The sequence below is a fragment of the Pseudoliparis swirei genome, chromosome 12 (assembly GCF_029220125.1).
Source record: "Pseudoliparis swirei isolate HS2019 ecotype Mariana Trench chromosome 12, NWPU_hadal_v1, whole genome shotgun sequence".
NCBI classification, from domain to species: Eukaryota; Metazoa; Chordata; class Actinopteri; order Perciformes; family Liparidae; genus Pseudoliparis; species Pseudoliparis swirei.
In genome coordinates, this window is record NC_079399.1 from 21,682,535 (window position 1) to 21,704,654 (window position 22,120).

Below are 22,120 nucleotides of genomic sequence, written 5' to 3' on the forward strand. Positions count from 1 at the left end.
TTCCTCATCTCCTTCACTTGAGAGTTGAGACCCGACATTCCCCCCTTTTAATCTATGCCAGATCCATTTAAGTTTCCGTATTATTGTTATCCACTTCACTGTTGCTTTTAAAGGCCTTAACAAATGCCTGGTGGATGCTTTCATTCATTTATAGCATGGGTGGTCCCGCTGGGAATCAAACCCCTACATGGTGCAGCGTCGGTGCCGGGCCGTACCGGTGGCTCTGCGGAGGGCCGTCGCTTAGCAACAACCCCCCCTCACTTTCCATGCAGAGTGGAAACTACATCAGAAAGGACGAGTCCAGAAAAGGCAGTAGGAAGCTCCCTGCGTGATATCCGTCAGGATGTTGTGACATGTCGGTGCCGGACACCACGGTAAAGCTTTCCTTTTGTTGAGGTGACTCTTTAAGTTCTGCTGCCGCCGAGCGACGGCATTCCTGTTCCGGCTCTCTGCCAGAACGGGATTGTTGTCGAATGTTTTCCGGGTTGTTGCACATTCCCGCGGCACACGGCGCCCCGGTGTTTGGAGCGCCGTCTCTGGTGGCCTCCGCGTAGCGAGACCTCCACTAAGTCCTTTTTGTCTCTCGGATGGAGCAGCCAGTGTTCCCGCCGGCACTAAAAAGCAGAAGAGTCACACATGTCCGCTTCGGAGTGGCCATTTGTACAATAAATTAAAAATAAACAGAAATCAAATAGTTTTGGGGTTTATGCAGCACCAAAAAAAAGCATTTTCCGTTCAGGATTCTGTTATTCTGATCATTTTATTTCACTAAACAAAACAAACAAGCAAGCAAAAGAACAAAGGCAACAATAGGCCTACCCAGGTGCATGCTGGTCCTGTACCTGCCCCCCTCCTACATAGAACAGGTGCCCACAGTGTTACCCAATTAGTGAACAAATGAACCATCAAAAGCTATTTTTAATATTTTAAAATACCTGAATAAGCAAACAACCTGAATATAAATATATATTTATAGATATCAATATATATACATGTATATATATAAATTTATATTTATATATATACTATTTATATATATAATAAATAAATAAAAATGAGTCTTTCAAATGCTGATTTGGGCTCTGCCTCCCGTGGCAAAGCATTGGGGTCTTATCACAGCCATCGACACCCAGCAGAGAAACAATGCAGCACCTGGTCTGTCTGCACCGACCCAGCTGGGTGATATGGCTCCTTTCATATTCCCTCTCTACCTCCAGATGGTATCGGGATGCCTTGTTGACGCAGACGTTGTGTACTTCGTGTGAACAGGTCCGTGGGCCTGAGGGCTCTGAAGGGAACACTTCCTGTGCAAACAGCAGAAGCAGCCACGCCCCCTTACGGTGCAGCAGTTTCTACGTCTGACCTATTGTTTTGTCAAGCCCCGCCTCCCTCTTCTTCTGGTGTTTGTGGTTCCTTAATATTTTGGGAACATCCTGTTTGTGTGCTTAATGCTTTGCGTCGCACGTTGTTTAGATTAAGGCCTTCTGACCTCTCATGCCCTCTTATTAGTGACTGGAGCATTGATGGGGGCGGGGGTGTGGGGGGGGTTGCACCCAGGAGGGGAAGGAGCTGAAGCAAGCTGCCCAATAGACATGTCGGAAATCGAGATGAAGGGATGGAAAGAGAGATGGGTAGGGATGACGGTGAAAGGAAAACAGCAGTGAGGGGAACTTGAGGATGGCTGTGGTTGAGCGGGGTAGGAGGGGTGGGGGGGGGGGGGGGTGTCATTGCAGACAGACAGCATTGGGAATGTTGGTGACGCTGGTATGCAGCCGAGCATTAAATGCAATTTAATGCCCCGAGGCATGTTTACTCGCTATGTAAGTGATTCCCTGTTTGCCCTTTGCAAATATCCGGCGCTTATCAATGATTTAATGACTCCACCCACCCCACCCCATGTGACATCCATCCTGTGTGGGGGTGCCGTCTGTGCCCCTTGGGTATCGTATGGTGTGAAACTCAGAAAGGCCTTTTATTGGGGTTGATCGTACACACACACACACACACACACACACACCCTGTCAGGGTACATTAATAACAACATTTCTGTAAACGTGGCACAAAGCAAAACTAAAAACAGATAAGATTACATATACAAGGTTTATACAATATTGATGCTTTTCAATGGGTGCACACACAATGGATAGAGGGAATATTAATACACGTAGTACCATCAGAGACTCTTAGTACGAACAAGACAACACAGTGGCTCACACATTCAAAACACACAAAGCAAATACGATCAGGGACAACTGTTAAAATGGAAAAAGCAACAACATAAAACAAGATTATGCTGAATTAATAGACACAAAACAACATCCAGGCACAGAAGATGAAAGCATGAAGAGTAAATGAAAATATTGCCTTCCTGTGCAGTCCTTGTTCTCTTTGTTCAACCAGGAGAACTATTTCTAGACCAAATGATTTCTGCTGCAGAACTTTGCTGTCACAGTGAAATAATAAACCGACCAGTGGCACTGTCCCATAGCCGTTGTGAACCCTACGGTAATGCGCACCGTTACGCTCCACATTCCTGGATGCTTCCCATCCTCTGTTCATCGGTTGAATCCTGAAACCGTTTTTTCCGGACTTATCTCCTTTCTTGTAACGTGGAGCATCCTCAGTTGGTCCTCCATGGTCTGATGGAAGCAACGGCCATCCATGGGTCTCTTCCTCTCTCCTCCCCCTTCACGTCATATCCTGAACAGCCTCCGTCTCTACCCATCACCCCCCCCCCCCCACATACACTCCCCGTCTCCCCCTTTTCTCTCTTTCAAGCAGCATTTTTGTGTCGTTACCTCACTGTGGTTGTAAATAATCTGCATTATGGCTTCCAGATGTCCCTTGGTCCCACTCTGGATGGGGTTTGTAAGGGTTACTTACTGTAACGGGCTGCTGGTCCAAGTATGTGAGGCCTTCACTGTCTCTATGAGGCCTTCACTGTCTCAATGAGGCCTTCACTGTCTCAATGAGGCCTTCACTGTCTCAATGAGGCCTTCACTGTCTCAATGAGGCCTTCACTGTCTCTATGAGGCCTTCACTGTCTCTATGAGGCTTTCACTGTCTCTGAGGCCTTCACTGTCTCTATGAGACCTTCACTGTCTCTATGAGGCCTTCACTGTCTCTATGAGGCCTTCACTGTCTCTCTGAGGCCTTCACTGTCTCTCTGAGGCCTTCACTGTCTCTATGAGGCCTTCACTGTCTCTATGAGGCCTTCACTGTCTCTCTGAGGCCTTCACTGTCTCTATGAGGCTTTCACTGTCTCTATGAGGCCTTCACTGTCTCTATGAGGCTTTCACTGTCTCTGAGGCCTTCACTGTCTCTATGAGACCTTCACTGTCTCTATGAGGCCTTCACTGTCTCTATGAGGCCTTCACTGTCTCTGAGGCCTTCACTGTCTCTCTGAGGCCTTCACTGTCTCTATGAGGCCTTCACTGTCTCTATGAGGCCTTCACTGTCTCTCTGAGGCCTTCACTGTCTCTCTGAGGCCTTCACTGTCTCTATGAGGCCTTCACTGTCTCTATGAGGCTTTCACTGTCTCTATGAGGCCTTCACTGTCTCTATGAGGCTTTCACTGTCTCTATGAGGCCTTCACTGTCTCTATGAGGCCTTCACTGTCTCAATGAGGCCTTCACTGTCTCTGAGGCCTTTTAGTTTTTTTTTTATCTTGATGAGTTAATATTTTGCATCCTCTAGATTAGTGGTTCTCTAATGGGGATATGTGAAGGCCCTCTAGTTTTGTTTTAAATATATTTAAAATTAGCATCCATTAAAAAAGCCTTTGAAAATAGTAATTTAATAAATATTCAATAAAATATAAGTGTAAGTACATGAACTGAATTGAAAAATAGTACTTTTCTTTAAAAAATAAGGAAATTTCTAAGTGTTTTTTTCCTTTCTCTTGGTGACCCCAAACTTTTGACCGGTCGTGTACGTGTGCATGTCGACTCCTGAAGGGAGCGCACGTATCGGCTCAAAGCCGTTCCCCTCCGACGTACGACGGCAACGTGGGGGACGGCTACCTCAGAACGTCCCCGTGGTTCCTTTGAGTGAGATTGAAGTTCCCTTTGAGAAATCATTTGAAAGTGTGAAGCTCGCTCTGCACGGGGGCGTTGCCGTCCCTCTGCAGCTGCTCTGGGACTGAGGGAGGGCATGGGACAGACCATAATGTCCCTACGCACACAGCAGTCCCTTGCCTCGCTGTGTATTGTTATACCTCACATAGGATATTTATTTATTTTCACTCTTCTGAAAATGACATGGAACAGCAGGGGGGGAACAAGTGACTCAATTTGGGTTCGTTGATAAAAATATGACAGTGTTCCTACGGTCTTGGAAAACCTGGAAAAGTCATGTAATTGTTTTAATGGTTATTTCCAAGCCTGGAAAAGTCCTGAAAAAAAATGTAATCCTTAAAGCTTTTGAAAAGTCATGGAAATGTTGTTATATTCACTTGTTCATTTATGCTCAGTTTGAAATAATTAGCATATTTTTTTAAAGAGACTCTCAAAATATAACCGGCACGCTAGCAGAGCAAGTTTTTTAAATTTTTATTTATATAAATGTTTTATTTTAATGAAACTATTGTCTCAGTCATGTAAGGTTATACTGTATGCTTTTGAATCATCATTGTTAGTTTAAATCCAACATGTTATCACTTTTTCATATATACACAGAGATTTCACAAAGTGTTTGCTCATGGACATTTGGTTTTAAAGTCCTGGACACCCATTGGTCACCAAGTGGATGAACCTGATATTAATTTCCGCCTAGCACTATAAACACGGCTGTTCCTCCCAGCGCTGAATCACACACACACACACGCACACGTGTGTGTATGTAACACTGTCGCACTGCATGACACATGAACACACTTCACACAAACACACCCTGGAGACGCTGTGAGCGCCGCGTCTGCCAAGCGAACCCATTTCTCCTGCAGTTACCGAGTTTCACGCGAGAAGATGGGCCCGATAAGCACTCCGGCGTTTATGGGGCTGAACCAGTCTGGCAACGCGGATTAGCTGGCGTCACTCGTGTTTTTCCAGTTTCCCTGCATCCAAAAGGCACACACTACCCCACACGCGTGTGTCCTGCAGAGCACACGCTGCTGCACGTGTGCGCCAGTGTTTGCGTGTCTATGACCTCCTCCCGTGTCTGCGGAAGGTCGTCTCGCGTACATTCAAGTCATCTTTTTATTCGTATTTATATTTCACAACTGTGGCTCACTTGTCCTGCACTCTGCAGACAAAAAGCTCCAGTCATGCTACTGTGTTCGCCTATTCTTTAGTGAAGGCTGGAACATCTGGCCACAGGGACCACAGCTGGAATTTAGCCTTAGCTAACGTTGGCACATTTAATAAACTGGAACGGGCACTCGGTAGAGCGCATACCTTCGCATATCACAAGATTGGGCGTTGAATTATGAACATTTTGGCATTAGTTGCATGCCAATTGGATACAAATTGACCGTGCTATGGTAAAAAGATGATTTTTACCTTTTCATGACCTTGACCTTTGACCCGATCGATCCCAAAATCTAATCAAATGGTCCCCGGAAAATAACCAATCATCCCACCAAATTTCATGCGATTCGGTTTAATACTTTTTGAGTTATGCGAGTAACACGCATACAAATAAATAAATAAATACACGGCGATCAAAACATAACCTTCTGCATTTTCAATGCGAAGGTAATAAATAAATGAGGCGTCCGGTGCTGTATGGTGACCCTGCTCACTGAGATATGGGCCCGCTATTTACACAACACTCAGTTGAATTCCAGGCCACAATAACCGGTTAGTAGCCACTGTGCGTCAATAACCCACCTGCCGTCTGAGGGGTGGCTGATGGGTTCTTTCTCTTGGTCCACAAAAGCAATTTATAGATAATCTGTTTGACTGTGGTGTTTCTAAGAAGGCGTGTGTGTCTGTGTGTTTGTGTGTGTGGTGGGCTCAGAGATGAAAGACATTTCTCATGTGGCTGGTTTAGTGGAGCTGCTGAGTCAGCGCGCAGCTACTAATCAGTGTGTTCTCCCTCTCAGCCTGACTCCGCCCCCCCTCCTCTTCAACATGATCCGCACCAACGGGATACATGCAGCCCCTTTTCACTTAATAGTTTTAAAAACCAGCAGTGAATAATCTGTCCTCCGTTGTTGCCGAGTGTAAAAACTTTTCACCGGCAGTTTCCAAAAGACACTCTCCAGGACTGAAGGTGAAGCTGGTTCCATAAAGGAGGAGGAGCTTATTACCTGAAGGCTCTGGTGCCCATCCTACTTTTTAAGACTCTAGGAACCACAAGTAGCCCCGCATTTAGGCTCTCTAGTGGGGTAATATGGTACTACAAGCTCTCTAGTGGGGTAATATGGTACTACACGCTCTCTAGTGGGGCAATATGGTACTACAAGCTCTGTAGTGGGGTAATATGGTAGTACAAGCTCTCTAGTGGGGTAATATGGTACTACAAGCTCTCTAGTGGGGTAATATGGTACTACAAGCTCTCTAGTGGGGTAATATGGTACTACAAGCTCTCTAGTGGGGTAATATGATACTACAAGCTCTCTAGTGGGGTAATATGGTACTACAAGCTCTCTAGTGGGTAATATGGTACTACAAGCTTTCTAGTGGAGTAATATGGTACTACAAGCTCTCTAGTGGGGTAATATGGTACTACAAGCTCTCTAGTGGGTAATATGGTACTACAAGCTCTCTAGTGGGGTAATATGGTACTACAAGCTCTCTAGTGGGGTAATATGGTACTACAAGCTCTCTAGTGGGGTAATATGGTACTACAAGCTCTCTAGTGGGGTAATATGGTACTACAAGCTCTCTAGTGGGGTAATATGGTACTACAAGCTCTCTAGTGGGGCAATATGGTACTACAAGCTCTCTAGTGGGGCAATATGGTACTACAAGCTCTCTAGTGGGGTAATATGGTACTACAAGCTCTCTAGTGGAGTAATATGGTACTACAAGCTCTCTAGTGGGGTAACATGGTACTACAAGCTCTCTAGTGGGGTAATATGGTACTACAAGCTCTCTATTGGGGTAATATGGTACTACAAGCTCTCTAGTGGGGCAATATGGTACTACAAGCTCTCTAGTGGGGCAATATGGTACTACAAGCTCCTTAAGATATGATGGAGCATCACCAATCAAGGCTAATTAAAGCTGCCCACTCGAGAACGCCAACTGCTCTCACATGTTAACTTTGGCGTTTACATACAAAGCAAGAGGGAAGTAAACATGAGTATGACCACATGACCCCTCTGTGATACACAGAGGGGTCATGTGATACACAGAGGGGTCATGTGGGTCAGTGGTTAGCAGGTCCGTCTTTCAATCAGGTGGTTGGAGGTTCAATCCCCGCCCTAGTCGATGTCTCCTTGAGCAAGACACTTAACCCTGAGTTGCTCCCTGTAGCTGCGTCTACAGTGTATGTAACAGGATTGTAAATCGCTTTGGATAAAAGCGTCAACTAAATGACATGTAATGTAATGTGCTACACAGAGGGGTCATGTGATACACAGAGGGGTCCAGGTGGTCATTTAGAACGTCACTGCAGCCTCTAGTGAGAGAAAGGATTATTGTGGGTCCCTAGAAGGTGATCACATTACTATGTGGATGAGGTTTTTATTCATTTATTTGTATGTGTGTGTGTGTGTGTGTGTGTGTGTGTGTGTATTCCATATCCAAGCTCACCTCCTGTGTCTTGCCACCTGCCGATGACAGTAAAGGAGTTTAGCTAAGGAAATGTTCTCAGCTGTTTACTTAAGGTGCAGCTTTAAGGTCGACCTGCTCTGTTCTCTAGATTGTTTTTCATTCACACGTCTGCAGGAGCCCTGTGATGACACAGTTCAACCATATCTGAGATGCTTTTTGTGAGTTTATATTGATGCATGAATTGGGCGTGTGATATTGACTCTGATCACAAGCCTGTGAATGAAGTGGAATCAATAAAAATCGTTTATAATATCGGCAAATATTCTATCATTGTCCAACGAATCAATATAGTATCGATCGTATGATAATTAGTGAGTGACTTCATCTCCTGCCTGACTTCAGCTATTGACCATGTCCAGCTGGTCAATACGACCTTAAATCAAATGTCTCCGTGGTTACTAGCCTGGTGTCTGATGCTGTTTTCCTCACACATCAACACCCGATTCTGATTTAATTTAATTTTTCATTTAATTTTAACTTGTGAAGACATTTAAGCTTCTTCTCCTCACGTGTGTCCTGTTTCCTAAAGCCTGTCTCCTTCTCTCCACAGCCAAACCCTTCACTTCCAAAGTGAAGCAGATGCGCCTGCACAAGGAAGACTTTGAGATCCTGAAGGTGATTGGACGAGGAGCGTTCGGAGAGGTAACGCACCGTCTGGTTTTTTATACACTCTACGTAACAGAGCAGCAATCCATAACCCGACCCAGCTCTTCCTCTTCCTCTTCCTCTCTCCTGTCCGCGAAGCAGCTGCTCAGGGTTCATTTGGAGCGAATGCGGTGTGTTTTCTGCGTCTCGTTTTGACGGGCGACGTCTCCGTGACGATAGCTGCCCCTCCGACCTCCAAACCCCCGAGCTCTGAGCGATCGCTTTTCTCGCTGCATTCCAGCAGCGGCGCGTCGCATCGGTCCGCAGCGCGAGCGCGACTCCGCTCGCAGCGCGAGAAAACAACGCAAAAAGTTTGTTCTTCTTTCACATTTAACCCAGAACCCGTGGAAGCACGCAGTGTGCCGGGTTTCCTGTCTGCCCGCGGGGAGGCGTGTCACTGGGTTTCAGGTCATGATGTCAACGCTGGGGAATGTCGCCGGGACAGGTATCGTTGTCTCCCGCAGCCTCTTGCGTAATCCCGCACAGACCTCCGGGGTAGCCGCCGCTGCGCATAATCCTCTCGCCTCGCGTCCCGCCTCCATCGGGGACGTCTCGGGGCCCGGTGTGGAGCCTCCCGATTGCTTCGCCCCGCCACACACGGATCCTCTGGAAGAGTTATTCCCTCGCCTGTGCAAACACAGGAGAGCAAATTCCTGAGTTCCTTTTGAAACACTCGCAGGTGAGAGAGACGGAGGAGAATGCGGGTAGATTTGGGCACACCTACCCTTGCAGCACGAGGCTGCAGTACCATACATACCCCCCCCCCCCCCCTCACACACACACATGCACTAATGTGCTCACTTGCAGGGAGTGCTGGTATGCGAGTCATGTGTCTGTGTGTGCTCCATGAACTGCCTTGTGGTAACATTCCAGTGTCAGCTGTGCTGCAGGGCTCCAGAGACCCTCTGGCAGCGCGTTGCCGTGTGGAAGCTACCGAGAGGTTCATGAAACCCAGAAGCAGCAGAATGAAACCCGACGAGGAGCCGGTGGCCATCGCGAGCTGGAGTCTGCAGCCGGACACCGCCGGCAGAAGACCAGGCCCGCTTCTTTTTGCTCTCAATATCGACCGCAGTTATAGTGGTTTATTATCTTTCTCTTTCCGTCGCTCGTCTTCGATGTGAATGGGATGAAGGCAGATTGACCGAACACCCGTGAGCCCCGCCTCCATGTGTCGAATAGGATTCACTGATCCTCCATGCGTCTCGCCCTCAGCTGCACGTGGCTGCTACTTGGAACCACCTGAACTCCAAAGCACCTCAACAAAAGCCGACGACAACGATCGATCAAATAAAAGCATCTTTTCTACAACGGCAGTAAATATTACAAACACAAGCGGAAATGAAACCAAACTCCCGGTTATGGTTCCGACTTAGAACCGAGACGTTTCCGCTGACCTGAGGTCAGATCGCACACATGCGGAAAAATGTGTGTTTTGGGATGACCTCAAAAGAATATATGACATTTTATTTAATAATAATCCATTTGATTCATATAGCGCCTTTTAAGGTACCGTAAAGACACTTTACATGTTACATTCACACACCGTAGACACGGCAACGGGGAGCAATTCAGGGTCAAGTGCCTTGCTCAAGGACGCATCGACTAGGGCGGGGGATTGAACCGCCGATCCCCACTGACCCACAGGCGTCCGTGTTTGTCGTCACTTTTGGCGATTTTGAAGAAAACTGAGCCCAGTCATTGCAACGGAGCGGAAAAGAGACGGACAGCGAAGTGACGATCAAATACTCGAGTCAGGAGGGAGGCGAGAGACCTGTAGCCCCCCCCCCCCCCCCTGTGTGGCGCCCCGAGCTGCTGCCGCCGCCCCCATCCGACTGGGTCAAAGCAAACGGGCCGAGTGGAGCGCAGCCCGGTGGCTCGCTGGATGAAACGACGGAGGAGAAGCTGTGTGTGCACAGCCCGTAACGCAAAGGAGGAAACGCGACCGAGAGGACCAATCGCTGTCGTCATGGTCGCTTCGACGCGGAGTTGTCCTGGGGGGGGCGGGAGTTTAAACCGGCCTCCAGAAGGCGGCCCCGGCCTGAGAGGCAGCACGTTACTTGCTGTACGTCTCCTTCAGAATGCCGAAGTGTTTTCAGTCCTTACTTGGCCCTCTGGAATAATTAGATCAGCTGCTGCAGCTGCTGTGGTGTGTTTCCAAACTGATAAAACCACATTTAAGGACTCAGTTGACCCTCTCGGGGAACACACAAAAACAGAAACCGCAGCCGCAAAGAACGAGGATAATTATTTAATCTACGAATACTGACGTGAAGCGTCCCTTAGTCTGTTCCTGGGCCCTGCAGCCGACACCACACCGGACAGGAGAGATGGAGGAAGGAACAGTGGAGAGAAGGACACCCACCCCCCCCCCCCCCCCCGCCCTTCCTCCACTCCTCACTAGGGGAAATCCAAACACTGCAGGAATGTTATCATTGTATTGCATTAGCAGCATTCCCCAGCTCATTTAATAGACTGCAGACCCCTCTGCTGCACAGGGCGCCTGTGTTTGTTTCACTTCTCGTGCGCGTGGGCGTGCACGTGCACGTGCGCTCACCCGCAGTGCTCGTACAAATTCCTGTCCGTCCGTCTACGTGCCTGTATTTTTTATTATTAATTCCAAAACATGCTTATTTCATGCACAATTAACCATCGCAAAGGCCAAATAAGAAAACAAACGGACATTCTCCTTTTGAGAATAGAATCCTCGTAGAATACGAAGGAGGCAAAAGGGAAACGGGGCCCGGTGTGAGCGAGCACAGGGCCTCGTCGCGGCGGCTCGGGCAGCTCCTTTTTTGGCCAAACGTGGAAGCCAGAGCCAGGGGAAGGTTGTCATGGCGGTAATCAGTGAAGGGAGAGCTGGCTTTTATGGTTTTGAGACGGGACAAGAAGGCTACGATGAGCACGAGGGGAGAGTTCTGGATATAAAGTTGAGCTGCGTCATGTCGGTCCAAGTTCTATCCAGTTCTCTTCCACAGTCTGAGACGATATCTAGTCTCAATGTCACGATAGTGAGAGAATACCGATGAATCGCCCCGATGAGAGCCGCGCTGCAGACGTTGCTGGTGGGAAGCATGAGTCACATGTAAGGGCCCAGCTGCGTGGATCCAGATCCAGGTGCATCTGCTGGCCCTTTAGGTCAGGACGTTAGTATCCCGGGTCACTTCCTGTCCCGGGTCCTTCCCGTCCCCTTCTTGACTCTACTCTGCTGTCACCTTCTTCTCAACTCCTTCCTTCCTCCCATCTCTTCTCCTTCCTCCCGTCTTCTTCCAATCATCTCTCTTCTTTTTTTCAACTGCTTCCTGTCAACCAGGATGTTGTGCTGAGATGATCTCATCGTTTTCTTTCTGATTATTTTTTTTGGGTTGATCTTCCTCATCAGTAGGTGGCGCTGTGACCATGTGAACATATACAAGCCTCACGTGTCTCTACGTGAAGTCTAGACCACGTCGTGTAAATTACATGTGAATCCGATGTGAATTACCTTTGGCCAGCAGGTGGCGCTTTGACTGAGTGAAAATAGGCGTGTCGATATCCTCACGCCGGGACTTGTATCAAGTTTGGGGGCAGATTCGACCAAGTCCAGTTGAGCCAGTAGGTGGCGCTGTGACAACGTGAACATATACAAGCGTCATGTGTCTCTACGTGAAGTCCAGACCACGGACATTTGAATGCAGTCTCTTGTTGTTGTTGACAACACAGCCTCTTCACAGAAAGAGACACTCGGCATCGCTTTGATTCCAGGATTAGTCGTCAGCGTTCTTATACTCACGGTTCACGCCTAAAGCTTTTTGGCGCTGCTTCTAAATCATACGCGTGTTGTTTTTGGAGCTGCGATCGCACGTGAACGATCCCCTCGCAGATATGTCGCGTCCCTCTCTCGTTTGCGTCGGGGAGGAGATGCTGAATCCTTCTGGTATTCTTCCTGCTCGTCCGCGTGTCACATTCTTTTCTCGCAACGTCTCATTAACGCGCCGCACTCTTCTCTCCTCTTTTGCAGGTCGCGGTCGTAAAAGTGCGAAACACCGACAAGGTGTTCGCCATGAAGATCCTCAACAAGTGGGAGATGCTGAAGCGCGCCGAGGTGAGCGTCGCTCGCCGGCTTTCGCGAGCTTTCCCCAGGGTGCTTTTTTGGGAGAGAAAGCGACGGAGGCGATCCACGCTCCCATCGGGCCTCCGTTGCTCAACGCTCGCAGGACGTGTCGCTGCACGAGTTGCCGATGCACGCGCTTTCTCATCGACCTCTTCCTGAAGGGCTGACATTCTTGCTGCTCCCCCGAGTCTTCCAATCTTCAGGCCTCAGAACGTCACCGGACGAAACTGGTCCCTGATGTGTGCACGCTAACGCCCAGACACGGGGAACAGTGCAGAGGGCCACAACATCAACGCACTGAACACACATTTTAAAATACTGACGTTCAGATTATGCCCTTCCCAGTGCAAGACCAGGGGGCCGGATGAGGACGTGGTGGTGATTTGTATTACAAAGCGATCCATTGCGCAACCACAGTCTACCAATTATGTCAGGACTGCACTAAATCACAGATGCATTCATATGTCTCCAGGGTGGCGCAGCACAAACCTAGAAACTATGACCCGAGTCACGTGACTCGAGTCCACCCCTCTGCTGGTCGCTATGCAGTCTTTGTTTACGAGGCTGATGAGTAACCAGGTGTCTCCTCTATTAACCGAGGCGTGATGAGTTATGTTACATTGCAGGAGTTTTATTTTGGCCTGAGCGGGGCACGTTCTATTTTATTGGACCCTTTATGAAAATCCTGTTGTAATGTACTGTAGTAGTTTATCCTGGGGGCTAGCGTTAGCAGAGTGAACTAGCGTTAGCAGAGTGAACTAGCGTTAGCAGCGTGAACTAGCGTTAGCAGAGTGAACTAGCGTTAGCAGAGTGAACTAGCGTTAGCAGAGTGAGCTAGCGTTAGCTCCTCATATGTAAACATGGACAGCAGCTGTCGGTCACATGTCCCTCTGCGTGTTGCAGACGGCGTGTTTCCGAGAGGAGCGAGACGTGTTGGTGAACGGGGACTCCCAGTGGATCACCACCCTGCACTACGCCTTCCAGGACGAGAACAACCTGGTGAGTGTGTGTGTGTGTCTCTGTGTGTGTGTCTCTGTGTGTGTGTTTGTCTCTCTCTCTCTGTGTGTTTCTGTTCCTCTCTGTTTGTGTCTGTTATGGTGTGTATGTGATGATGTGTGTGTGTGATGGTGTGTGTGTGTGTGTGTCTGTGATGGTGTTTGTGTTCGGTGCGTGTCTGATGGTTTGTGTGTGTGTGTGTGTGTCTCTGTGATGGTGTGCATGTGTGATGGTGTGCAACCTTCTCCGTATGTGTGTGTGTCTTTATGTGTGTGTGTGTGTTTTGTGTCCCCATAAGCAGCTCGTTGAAGTGTTTTTCCCCACCAGCCTTCAGAAGTGTATTTCCAGGGTTCTAACTAATCTCGGTGGACTCTTCACCTCCACTGATCCTCCTCTCCTTCAGCACATTCATCCTCTGGTACTTTCCAAAGCTACAACCACAGACTTCTGCTGAGTCGCTCTACCTGCCAGCTTCTGGAGGGCGGAGCTGCCAGACGCTGACCAGCACATTCACTGCTCACCACCAAGCACAACGCGGAGAGTTTGGGTCTCTCTCTCTCTCTCTGACTCTCTCTCTGACTCTCTTTCTCTCTGACTCTGACTCTCTCTCTATCTGACTGACTCTGACTCTGACTCTGACTCTATCTCTCTCGCTCTCTCTCTGACCGTCTGTCTCTCTGACTCTGACTCGCTCTCTCTGACCCTCTCTCTCTGACTCTCTCTCTCTCTGACTCTCTCTCGCTCTCTGACTCCCTCTCTCTGACTCTCTCTGACTCTCTCTCTCTGACTCTCTCTCTCTCTGACTCCCCCCCCCTCTCTCTCTCTCTCTCTGACCCTCTCTCTCTGACTCTCTCTCTCTCTGACTCCCTCTCTCTGACTCTCTCTCTCTCTGACTCTCTGTCTTTCTCTCTCTCTATTTCTCTTGCTGACTCTGAGTTTAAATGCCAGGACTTCTTGTCATTCTAACTCTTAAAACCAGCATCGGAAACACACAAGGACAAAACTGCCCCAAATAAATCTGATGTTGCCCCTGATGTCACGAGGAGAGGCAACACATACCCCATAATGTCCTCTAATAATTCGGATCATTTAAAAGCGTTTTGTTTTGTTCTTTGTTGTGTCCTGTCCTGTACTAGTTTTAGGGACACATAAAAAAAATCAATAAATATAATTTGGAATTATAAAAATAAAATAAAAAGTTATAATTGTTAATGTTGTTTAAAAAAATGTAATAACAATAAATAACCACAACAAAATATGAATACATTTGAATTTGATGTTCTTTTCGATAGAAAATGGAAGAAAAGAGTTTAAATCTGTAGACTACTGCCTAAAAGTCATTATTGACATTTTTTATGACAATTGCTCAAATACTGTAAGCCTAAATAAATATATGTAAAAAATTTTGAACAAAGGTTAAATGTTATTTTTCAAGTTTACAAAAAAATCCCCCAATTTCTTTTTAATTGCTCGTGGATTTCAGTCAGTGGGGCAAAAACTGCCCCCAACAAATGTGTGCTTCCCCCTGGACTCCCCGGGGGCTTCAAGCCAACGTCTCTCCTGAGAGGAGCTCAGAGGTTCAGAACCGTTCATCCGTGTGAAGACGGGAGTCACTTTCCTCTGTTCCCCCCATGAATCCTCTCTCTGTTCCACGCTGCACAGATCTGTGTGTAAACCGCAGTGCTGGACTATATTCTGCTCTCCCCTGCAATTCTTTTCCCGGTACATTTGTCTCGGTGGCCGCGTTTCAACTCACACATACTTTTTTGATGTGCACTTTGAAGTATTGCAGGAGGAAAGCTGCCTGGAAACGGCAACAAACCCTCGGTTGGAGGAAAACGTTTTTTAGGCTGGCTGGTGGTGTCTGCTGCCAGTCTGTGGGTTTAATGGGAGATGGAAACGCCTTTGTTTATCCCACATGACTAATGGACTGTGTCTTCTCTGACGTTCCCATAACGTGTGGATGCTTGTCTTCATCTCCGGACAACATGAAACACGATGAAACACGGAGCGATAGAGCTTCTCCTCGTGAATAACATCTCGTGGCCGTGCGGACTCTCAGCCCCGCCTCCTGCTCCCGTCTTTACGGAGTTTATCTCATTAATAAAATCACCTCATTTAAATGTTTTTTTTCCAAGTTTGCTTAAAATCCACTTTGTATGTCTTGTATGGAAACACGGCTCCAGATGTGCGTCTCACCTGCACTCTGTCTCTCCAGTACCTGGTGATGGACTACTACGTGGGTGGGGACCTGCTGACGTTGCTCAGTAAGTTTGAGGACCGGCTGCCGGAGGAGATGGCCCGGTTCTACCTGGCCGAGATGGTGCTGGCCATCGACTCCGTCCACCAGCTCCACTACGTCCACAGGTGAGGAGCAGGCGGAGAGATGAAAACACCCGCACATCATTTACTTTACGACGTGTCACACACTCCTCCATTCTAAATCCTAATTAGCTGGACGGCCCTAGTGGCTCTAATCGGTATTGTCATAATAATATGACGATGTGAAAAGATGAGCTGGTGGACATGATGGAGCAGCTAAAGAGAGGTGATGGAGAACAGAGGAGAGAGGGAGAGAGGGGGGGAGGGAGAGAGGGGGGGAGAGAGAGAGAGGGGGGGGGAGAGGGAGAGAGAGGGCGGCGTGGAGACGGCTCTGTGTGTCTGCAGTCGCCCCGATCTCTAAAACGCCCTGGAAGCGTCCCGAGGGCCGACGGGTGACCTGCACATGTAGATATAAGTGTAGGAGTAAAGAACGGGACCAGGAGCCACTAATTGCACGGTGTTATCTGAGGGCTGTGGGTGGGGAGATGGAAGGAAGAGAGAGAGAGAGAGAGAGAAGAAAAAGGGACCGGCTGGAGGGAACGACACAGTTCCTCCTCGTGGATGTTTGTGGACAGTAATGATGGGGTGGGGGTGTGGTCCCTCAACTCCCCCTTTGCACACTCTTTTCACTTGCGTACACTCCTTGTGGGAGATTTGCACTCTTACTTTGTGTGTGTGTGTGTGTGTGTGTGTGTGATGACTGAAATAAAGCACGTGGTTCACCCCAGTTCAAGCGATTACACAGTTTTGATCAAGGACATAAAATCCATGAGTTGCTATCAAACTATTCCTCCTCCAGCTTCCTGTCCTGGAGGAGGTGAAGCCACGTGAGTGTAGTTTGTTTACTTACGTCACGCTTCATCAGTGGTTATCTAAATATCATAACGGTTTGTCACAGATTATTAAGTGTGTCATAATCCGAAAGCTTTTTATAAAGATAACCAGTGTAGGAATATCTCACAGACCTTATGACTCAGCTTTCGCGTGTGTGTGTGTGTGTGTGTGTGGCTGCCAGCTGAGTGGGGTCTTACTATTGATCAATAATATTGTTTTATTATTGATCAGTTGTCTCTTCTGTAAAGCTGCATTCCCACCAACAACTTCCCGGTCATTTGGTTTTCTGCGTTTCCATAGCGACCTAAAGAAGTGCACAGTACCGATGTAATGAGGAGTCAAATTAAACGAAGAGCGTCTCGTCTACACGGTAAATCGTGTTCGGTGGTTATTTATTTGGGCTTTTCGAATGAAATTCAGGGAAACGATCGAGAGCTGAAGCGGCTGCCTGTGTTCGACCAATCGGACGCCGGCTCCTCGTCCGTGAGAAGAAGCTCAAGGGAGATCAAGTCCGTCTGACTTCTGAGATGTTTGAGGCCTTCTCCGCTGTGACGGTAGTTCACGAGTCGACGGGCGCCGTGTGGCCGCGGCGTGAGGCGGCCTCCATCTGTGAGGACCATCTGGACGCCGCGGTCACACGGCCCTCACAGATGGAGGCCGCCGCGGTCTTAAGAGGAGATTACCTCCCGCTATTCCCGTCCACGTGCCTCCTTAAGACGGCAGACGCCACGTGACACAGGAGCCCAATTAGCTCCTGGCTAACCGGCGTAGCCTAGCACTAGCGTAGCATCGGCGCTTCTCCATGTGCGGTGCTTGTAGGGTGGGGGGGGACTGCTGGGGGTGAGAGTGAGAGAGTGAGAGTGAGAGAGAGAGAGAGAGAGAGATGAAGAATCGCTTCACCGGCTGGCCTGGGTCTGATACAATAATAATATATATATATATTATGGCAATATACACGCACAGCCCATGTAGTAGTAATAGATGCACCTGTCTTCCTCCTTTTACATTAGCGCCACCTATAGGTCATTGTATTCAGGATCACCAGCAAGTCCAACAGTTTAATGAATGGACAGCTCTTCTAAAAGATCAACTTGTTCCTCTGGCTCCTGTGTGTGTGTGTAGCGTAGAAAACAAGATGAACGTTCTCTATAAACACAACAATCTTACCAGAGAAACCCTCCGTCTTCAGCTCTTTCTGATAGTATGACTGTGTGTGTGTGTGCTCGCTTGCCTGCCAAGTTCATGCTCCAGATCGGTTGCGTGTGGACGCTCTGTGGTCCACATACATCTCTGCTTTGGAAAATACAATCTGGAAGTCATCTGTGAGCAGGCCAGGTCTTTAAAAAGCAAGCAGTGATTTGGGAAAAGTGTCAATATATATATATATACACACACACACACGCATGTTGTAGAGCCCGACTTTTCTGAGTCTACACAAGTCACATATGACTGTAATCCTCTGTTCTCTCGCTCGGTAACGGCGTAGCGACGTCTCTGAGCCACGAGATGGACGATGATGACGACAGGGCCGTCACTGGTTTGAAGAGCTCTGCTCCGTCTTCCTACAGGAAGAAACAAAAACCAACATCTGGGTAGTGAAGAGGTGTTTAAGGAAGATGTCACAAGCTTTAAAGGAACACTTCACCCACAGAGGAGTTATTCGGTTTTCCCTCGAAAAGTTGATTTGAGTCTTTTTAACTGATATAATCAAGTAGGCTGCGTATAAAAACTCCAGCAATATAATCCAAGTGTGATTCGCCCACATGCTGGAATTTAGCCAGCTAATGTACGCTAAGGCGCTACATGAGTAAAGTGAACCACACGTATCTTTGACCCTGTGATGTCACCGCCCGTCACCACATCGCCCGTCTTCACTCTGACTCGCTGCGATTGCCCTTGGGCAACATGCGTGACTCCAAACTGCCCTTTGCAGTTATTCTAAGTTGTATTTATTTATTCATTCTGCTTTTTACGCCAGTCTACAGAGTGTCTCTGCCTCGTGTGTCGGGCCTCAGACGCGGGACCGGGTCTGCCCTCAGGGGGAACCGGAGGCTATATTTAGACACAGTGACGTCTCCGTTTCATCCTAGTTCGGGCCAGAAATCCTCCGACGCGTGTTATTACATGGATCGTGACGGCATAATTGAGTTTGAGTTTAGTTTATTTTGATCAGCAAAATATACAACAATCACAAATCAACAAGAAAAGAAAGTGGCTGACCGTAAAGGGTCGCGGCTGAAGCTCTCCAGCTTATAAGTGCCCTAACCTATGATTCCCCAAAAAAACTTATTTCAAAGAACCATATATATAGAAACACATATATATACATACACATATACATACACACATACATCCATACACATATACATAAAACAAAACAAACAAACCAGAATTGAAATTGAAAATGTTAATGCTAACAGTAGAAGGTCAGCCGGAGAACCCTCCCATCAGACCCTCATGAGACCCCCATCAGACCCTCATGAGACGCCATCACCTGCTCCGCATCCCCGTTGGGAGGCCTTCCTCACAGCTGGTTTACTTCCTGTAAGTTACCATGGCGTTGGTAACTTACAGGAAGTAAACACATGTTTTGTAATGCAAAACCAATGCAGCGTGCCTGGCGGGATGAATGGATCCTGATCGGGAGCCATGTTGAGATGGTCTGGCTGCTAGAGCCTGAACCCCGAGCAGCGACGCTTCCTCCCACCACGGACGAGGGCCGCAACGACGACGCCATAACAATCCATAACTATTGATCATTAGAATAGTTGGAGACAAATTTCGTTGTCGATTTGTTGTGTCGCGCGATTATTACGCCACTCAATAAGTCGCGGGGATGTTTGAGTGTAATTTTTTTCTTCAATTGAGCGCAGAGCAACAAAAGAGCGGAGGTCGAGAAAAGACCATAATGTAAGATAAGCCCCGCCCCCTCATAGGCGCCAATGAACCACACAGTTCTGTTTTCAATAAAGGGTTGGAAATTAATGTTTGTTTTTTATCCGATTATCCCAAAAAAGAATCACCTGATTAACATGTCCCCAGGTTATTGATGTGTCCTATAGATGTTCCTCCTCTTCATTCTTCTCCCCTCTTTCTGCTCCCTCGTCTTCCTTCAGGGACATAAAGCCCGACAACATTCTGCTGGATGTGAACGGCCACATCCGGCTGGCCGACTTCGGCTCCTGCCTCAAGCTCATGGAGGACGGGACGGTGAGTTGTTTTCTCTTCCTCTTCTTCTTCTTCTTCTTGTTCTTTTTCTTCTTCTTGTTCTTTTTCTTCTTCTCCTTCTTGTTCTTCTTCTTGTTCTTTTTCTTGTTCTTCTTCTTGTTCCTCTTCTTTTTCTTCTTGTTCTTTTGCTTGTTCTTGTTCTTCTTGTTCTTCTTCTTGTTCTTGTTCTTTTTCTTGTTCTTCTTGGTCTTGTTCTTCTTCTTGTTCTTCTTGGTCTTGTTCTTCTTCTTGTTCTTTTTCTTTTTCTTGTTCTTCTTCTTCTCCTTCTCCTCCTTCTTCTTCTCTTTCTTCCTCCTCCTCCTCTTTACCACACTGCTGCTGACGCCTCCTCCCTCCGGTCCAAAGCAAACAAACCGGAGCTCTGCTGACCTCCTGTCAACCCCCCCCCCACCCCAGGAGGAGTGTGGTGCAGCTGCTTGGCTGCAGACGAGGAGAAAGCCGGTGTTGCGTCACAGGAGAACCAAGAGTCTGCCTTTTCTCTTCCACTGTGCAACTTTCGCCACTTCCTTCAAAATTCTGCTTTGATTTTAATTCCAGACTGAATAAAATGTGCACCAAAAAAATAGTTTTGATGAAGTAAAAAGGGAGTTCCTAAAACAGCCTGTCTGGTGGTCTTCATCTCCAAGACGTCTGGAACTCATCATCGTCGTTCACGAGCGTCTTCGTGTGTGAGGTCGTGCGCCGTGTCCTCAGGATCACTTCCTGACCTTTCTTTGTTTTTGCGTTTGCCCCTCTGCTAGGTCCAGTCCTCCGTGGCGGTGGGGACGCCCGACTACATCTCCCCAGAAATCCTCCAGGCCATGGAGGACGGGAAAGGCAAGTACGGACCCGAGTGCGACTGGTGGTCCCTGGGCGTCTGCATGTACGAGATGCTGTACGGCGAGACTCCGTTCTACGCCGAGTCCCTGGTGGAGACCTACGGGAAGATCATGAACCACAAGGTGAGCCGGTAGTCGGTGGTCATACGTCACCGGGGCGCGTCGATGAAGGAGCTCATGAGCAGGAGGGAGAAACATGTCCGCTCCGCTGCCTCTAACGCTCTCCCCCTCTGGCCCAGGAGCGCTTCCAGTTCCCGCAGCAGATCACCGACGTGTCGGAGGACGCCAAGGACCTGGTCCGCAGGCTCATCTGCAGCCGAGAGCACCGATTGGGCCAGAACGGCATTGAGGACTTCAAGCACCACCCCTTCTTCGTTGGTACGGTCCAACGTCGCAGATGAGCCCGTGTTTCCTTTTCCAATATAGTTCTATCTGTGTCTGTGTGTCTCTCTCTGTTTGTGTGTGTCTCTCTCTCTCTCTGTGTGTGTGTGTGTGTGTGTGTGTGTCTCTCTCTGTCTGTGTGTGTCTCTCGCTTTCTCTCTGTGTGTGTGTGTGTGTGTGTGTCTCTGTTTGTCTGTGTGTGTCTCTCTCTGTCTGTGTTTGTGTGTGTGTGTCTCTGTTTGTCTGTGTGTGTGTCTCTCTCTGTCTGTGTGTGCGTGTGTCTTTGTGTGTGTGTGTGTCTCTCTCTGTGTGTGTGTGTGTGTGCGTGTGTCTTTGTTTGTCTGTGTGTGTCTCTCTCTCTCTGTGTCTCTCTCTGTCTGTGTGTGTCTCTCTCTCTCTCTCTGTATGTGTGTGTGTGTGTGTCTCTGTCTGTGTGTGTCTCTCTCTCTCTGTGTGTGTGTGTGTCTCTCTCTTTGTCTGTCTGTGTGTGTGTGTGTGTGTCTAATTTGGTACCTCACCAGTCTTTTAATAGATATTATATGATGCTGTACTCGATCATATTGTGGATCATGTATTGTTGGCACCAGGTGACGATGGTCATAAGAAAGGATTTCCTCCTCGGTGCAGGTCAGGTGACCAGAGCCGATGGCGTGTTGCTACTATATGCTGCGCTTATTAACCTCCGAGTGGTCTGTCATCCCATGTTGTGTTCAGGCATCGATTGGGAAAACGTTCTGGCGTGCGAGGCCCCCTACATCCCCGAGGTCAGCAGTCCCACCGACACCTCCAACTTCGATGTGGACGACGACTGCCTGAAGAACTCGGTGAGGGCTCGTGTTCCTGGAGTTCACGATGGCGTCTCTATGGGAATTAAAAGTCTCACTTGTGTCCCGCTTCATGTCTTTCAGGAGACCATGCCCCCTCCCTCTCACTCAGCCTTCTCTGGCCACCACCTACCCTTCGTGGGTTTCACCTACACCAGCAAATGGTAAGTGACAACATCGATTCTATAGATTTAAATGATTATTTTTTTCCACCACTGCCTAAATTTAGACTTTGAGATTATTTTTTTCTTTAGTTTTTCT

General features: G+C 48.1%; 1 protein-coding gene across 7 annotated transcripts in view; it reads left to right on the top strand.

Annotated features, from left to right (window-relative positions):
• Nucleotides 1-22,120, top strand: part of cdc42bpab (CDC42 binding protein kinase alpha (DMPK-like) b) — a 69,751-nt gene that overhangs the window by 17,456 nt on the left and 30,175 nt on the right. For 4 of the 7 annotated variants that reach the window (XM_056428971.1, XM_056428972.1, XM_056428976.1 and 1 more), the window contains exons 1-6: nt 15,650-15,819; nt 19,725-19,818; nt 20,577-20,777; nt 20,894-21,032; nt 21,750-21,859; nt 21,944-22,023. In XM_056428971.1, coding sequence (XP_056284946.1) covers nt 15,680-15,819; nt 19,725-19,818; nt 20,577-20,777; nt 20,894-21,032; nt 21,750-21,859; nt 21,944-22,023 — 764 coding nt within the window. In that variant the 5' untranslated portion in view covers nt 15,650-15,679. Of the gene's footprint in view, nt 1-8,271; nt 8,364-12,363; nt 12,448-13,359; nt 13,456-15,649; nt 15,820-19,724; nt 19,819-20,576; nt 20,778-20,893; nt 21,033-21,749; nt 21,860-21,943; nt 22,024-22,120 lie in introns of those variants that run through there. The other 3 variants (XM_056428974.1, XM_056428975.1, XM_056428977.1) reach the window with 2 other exon arrangements.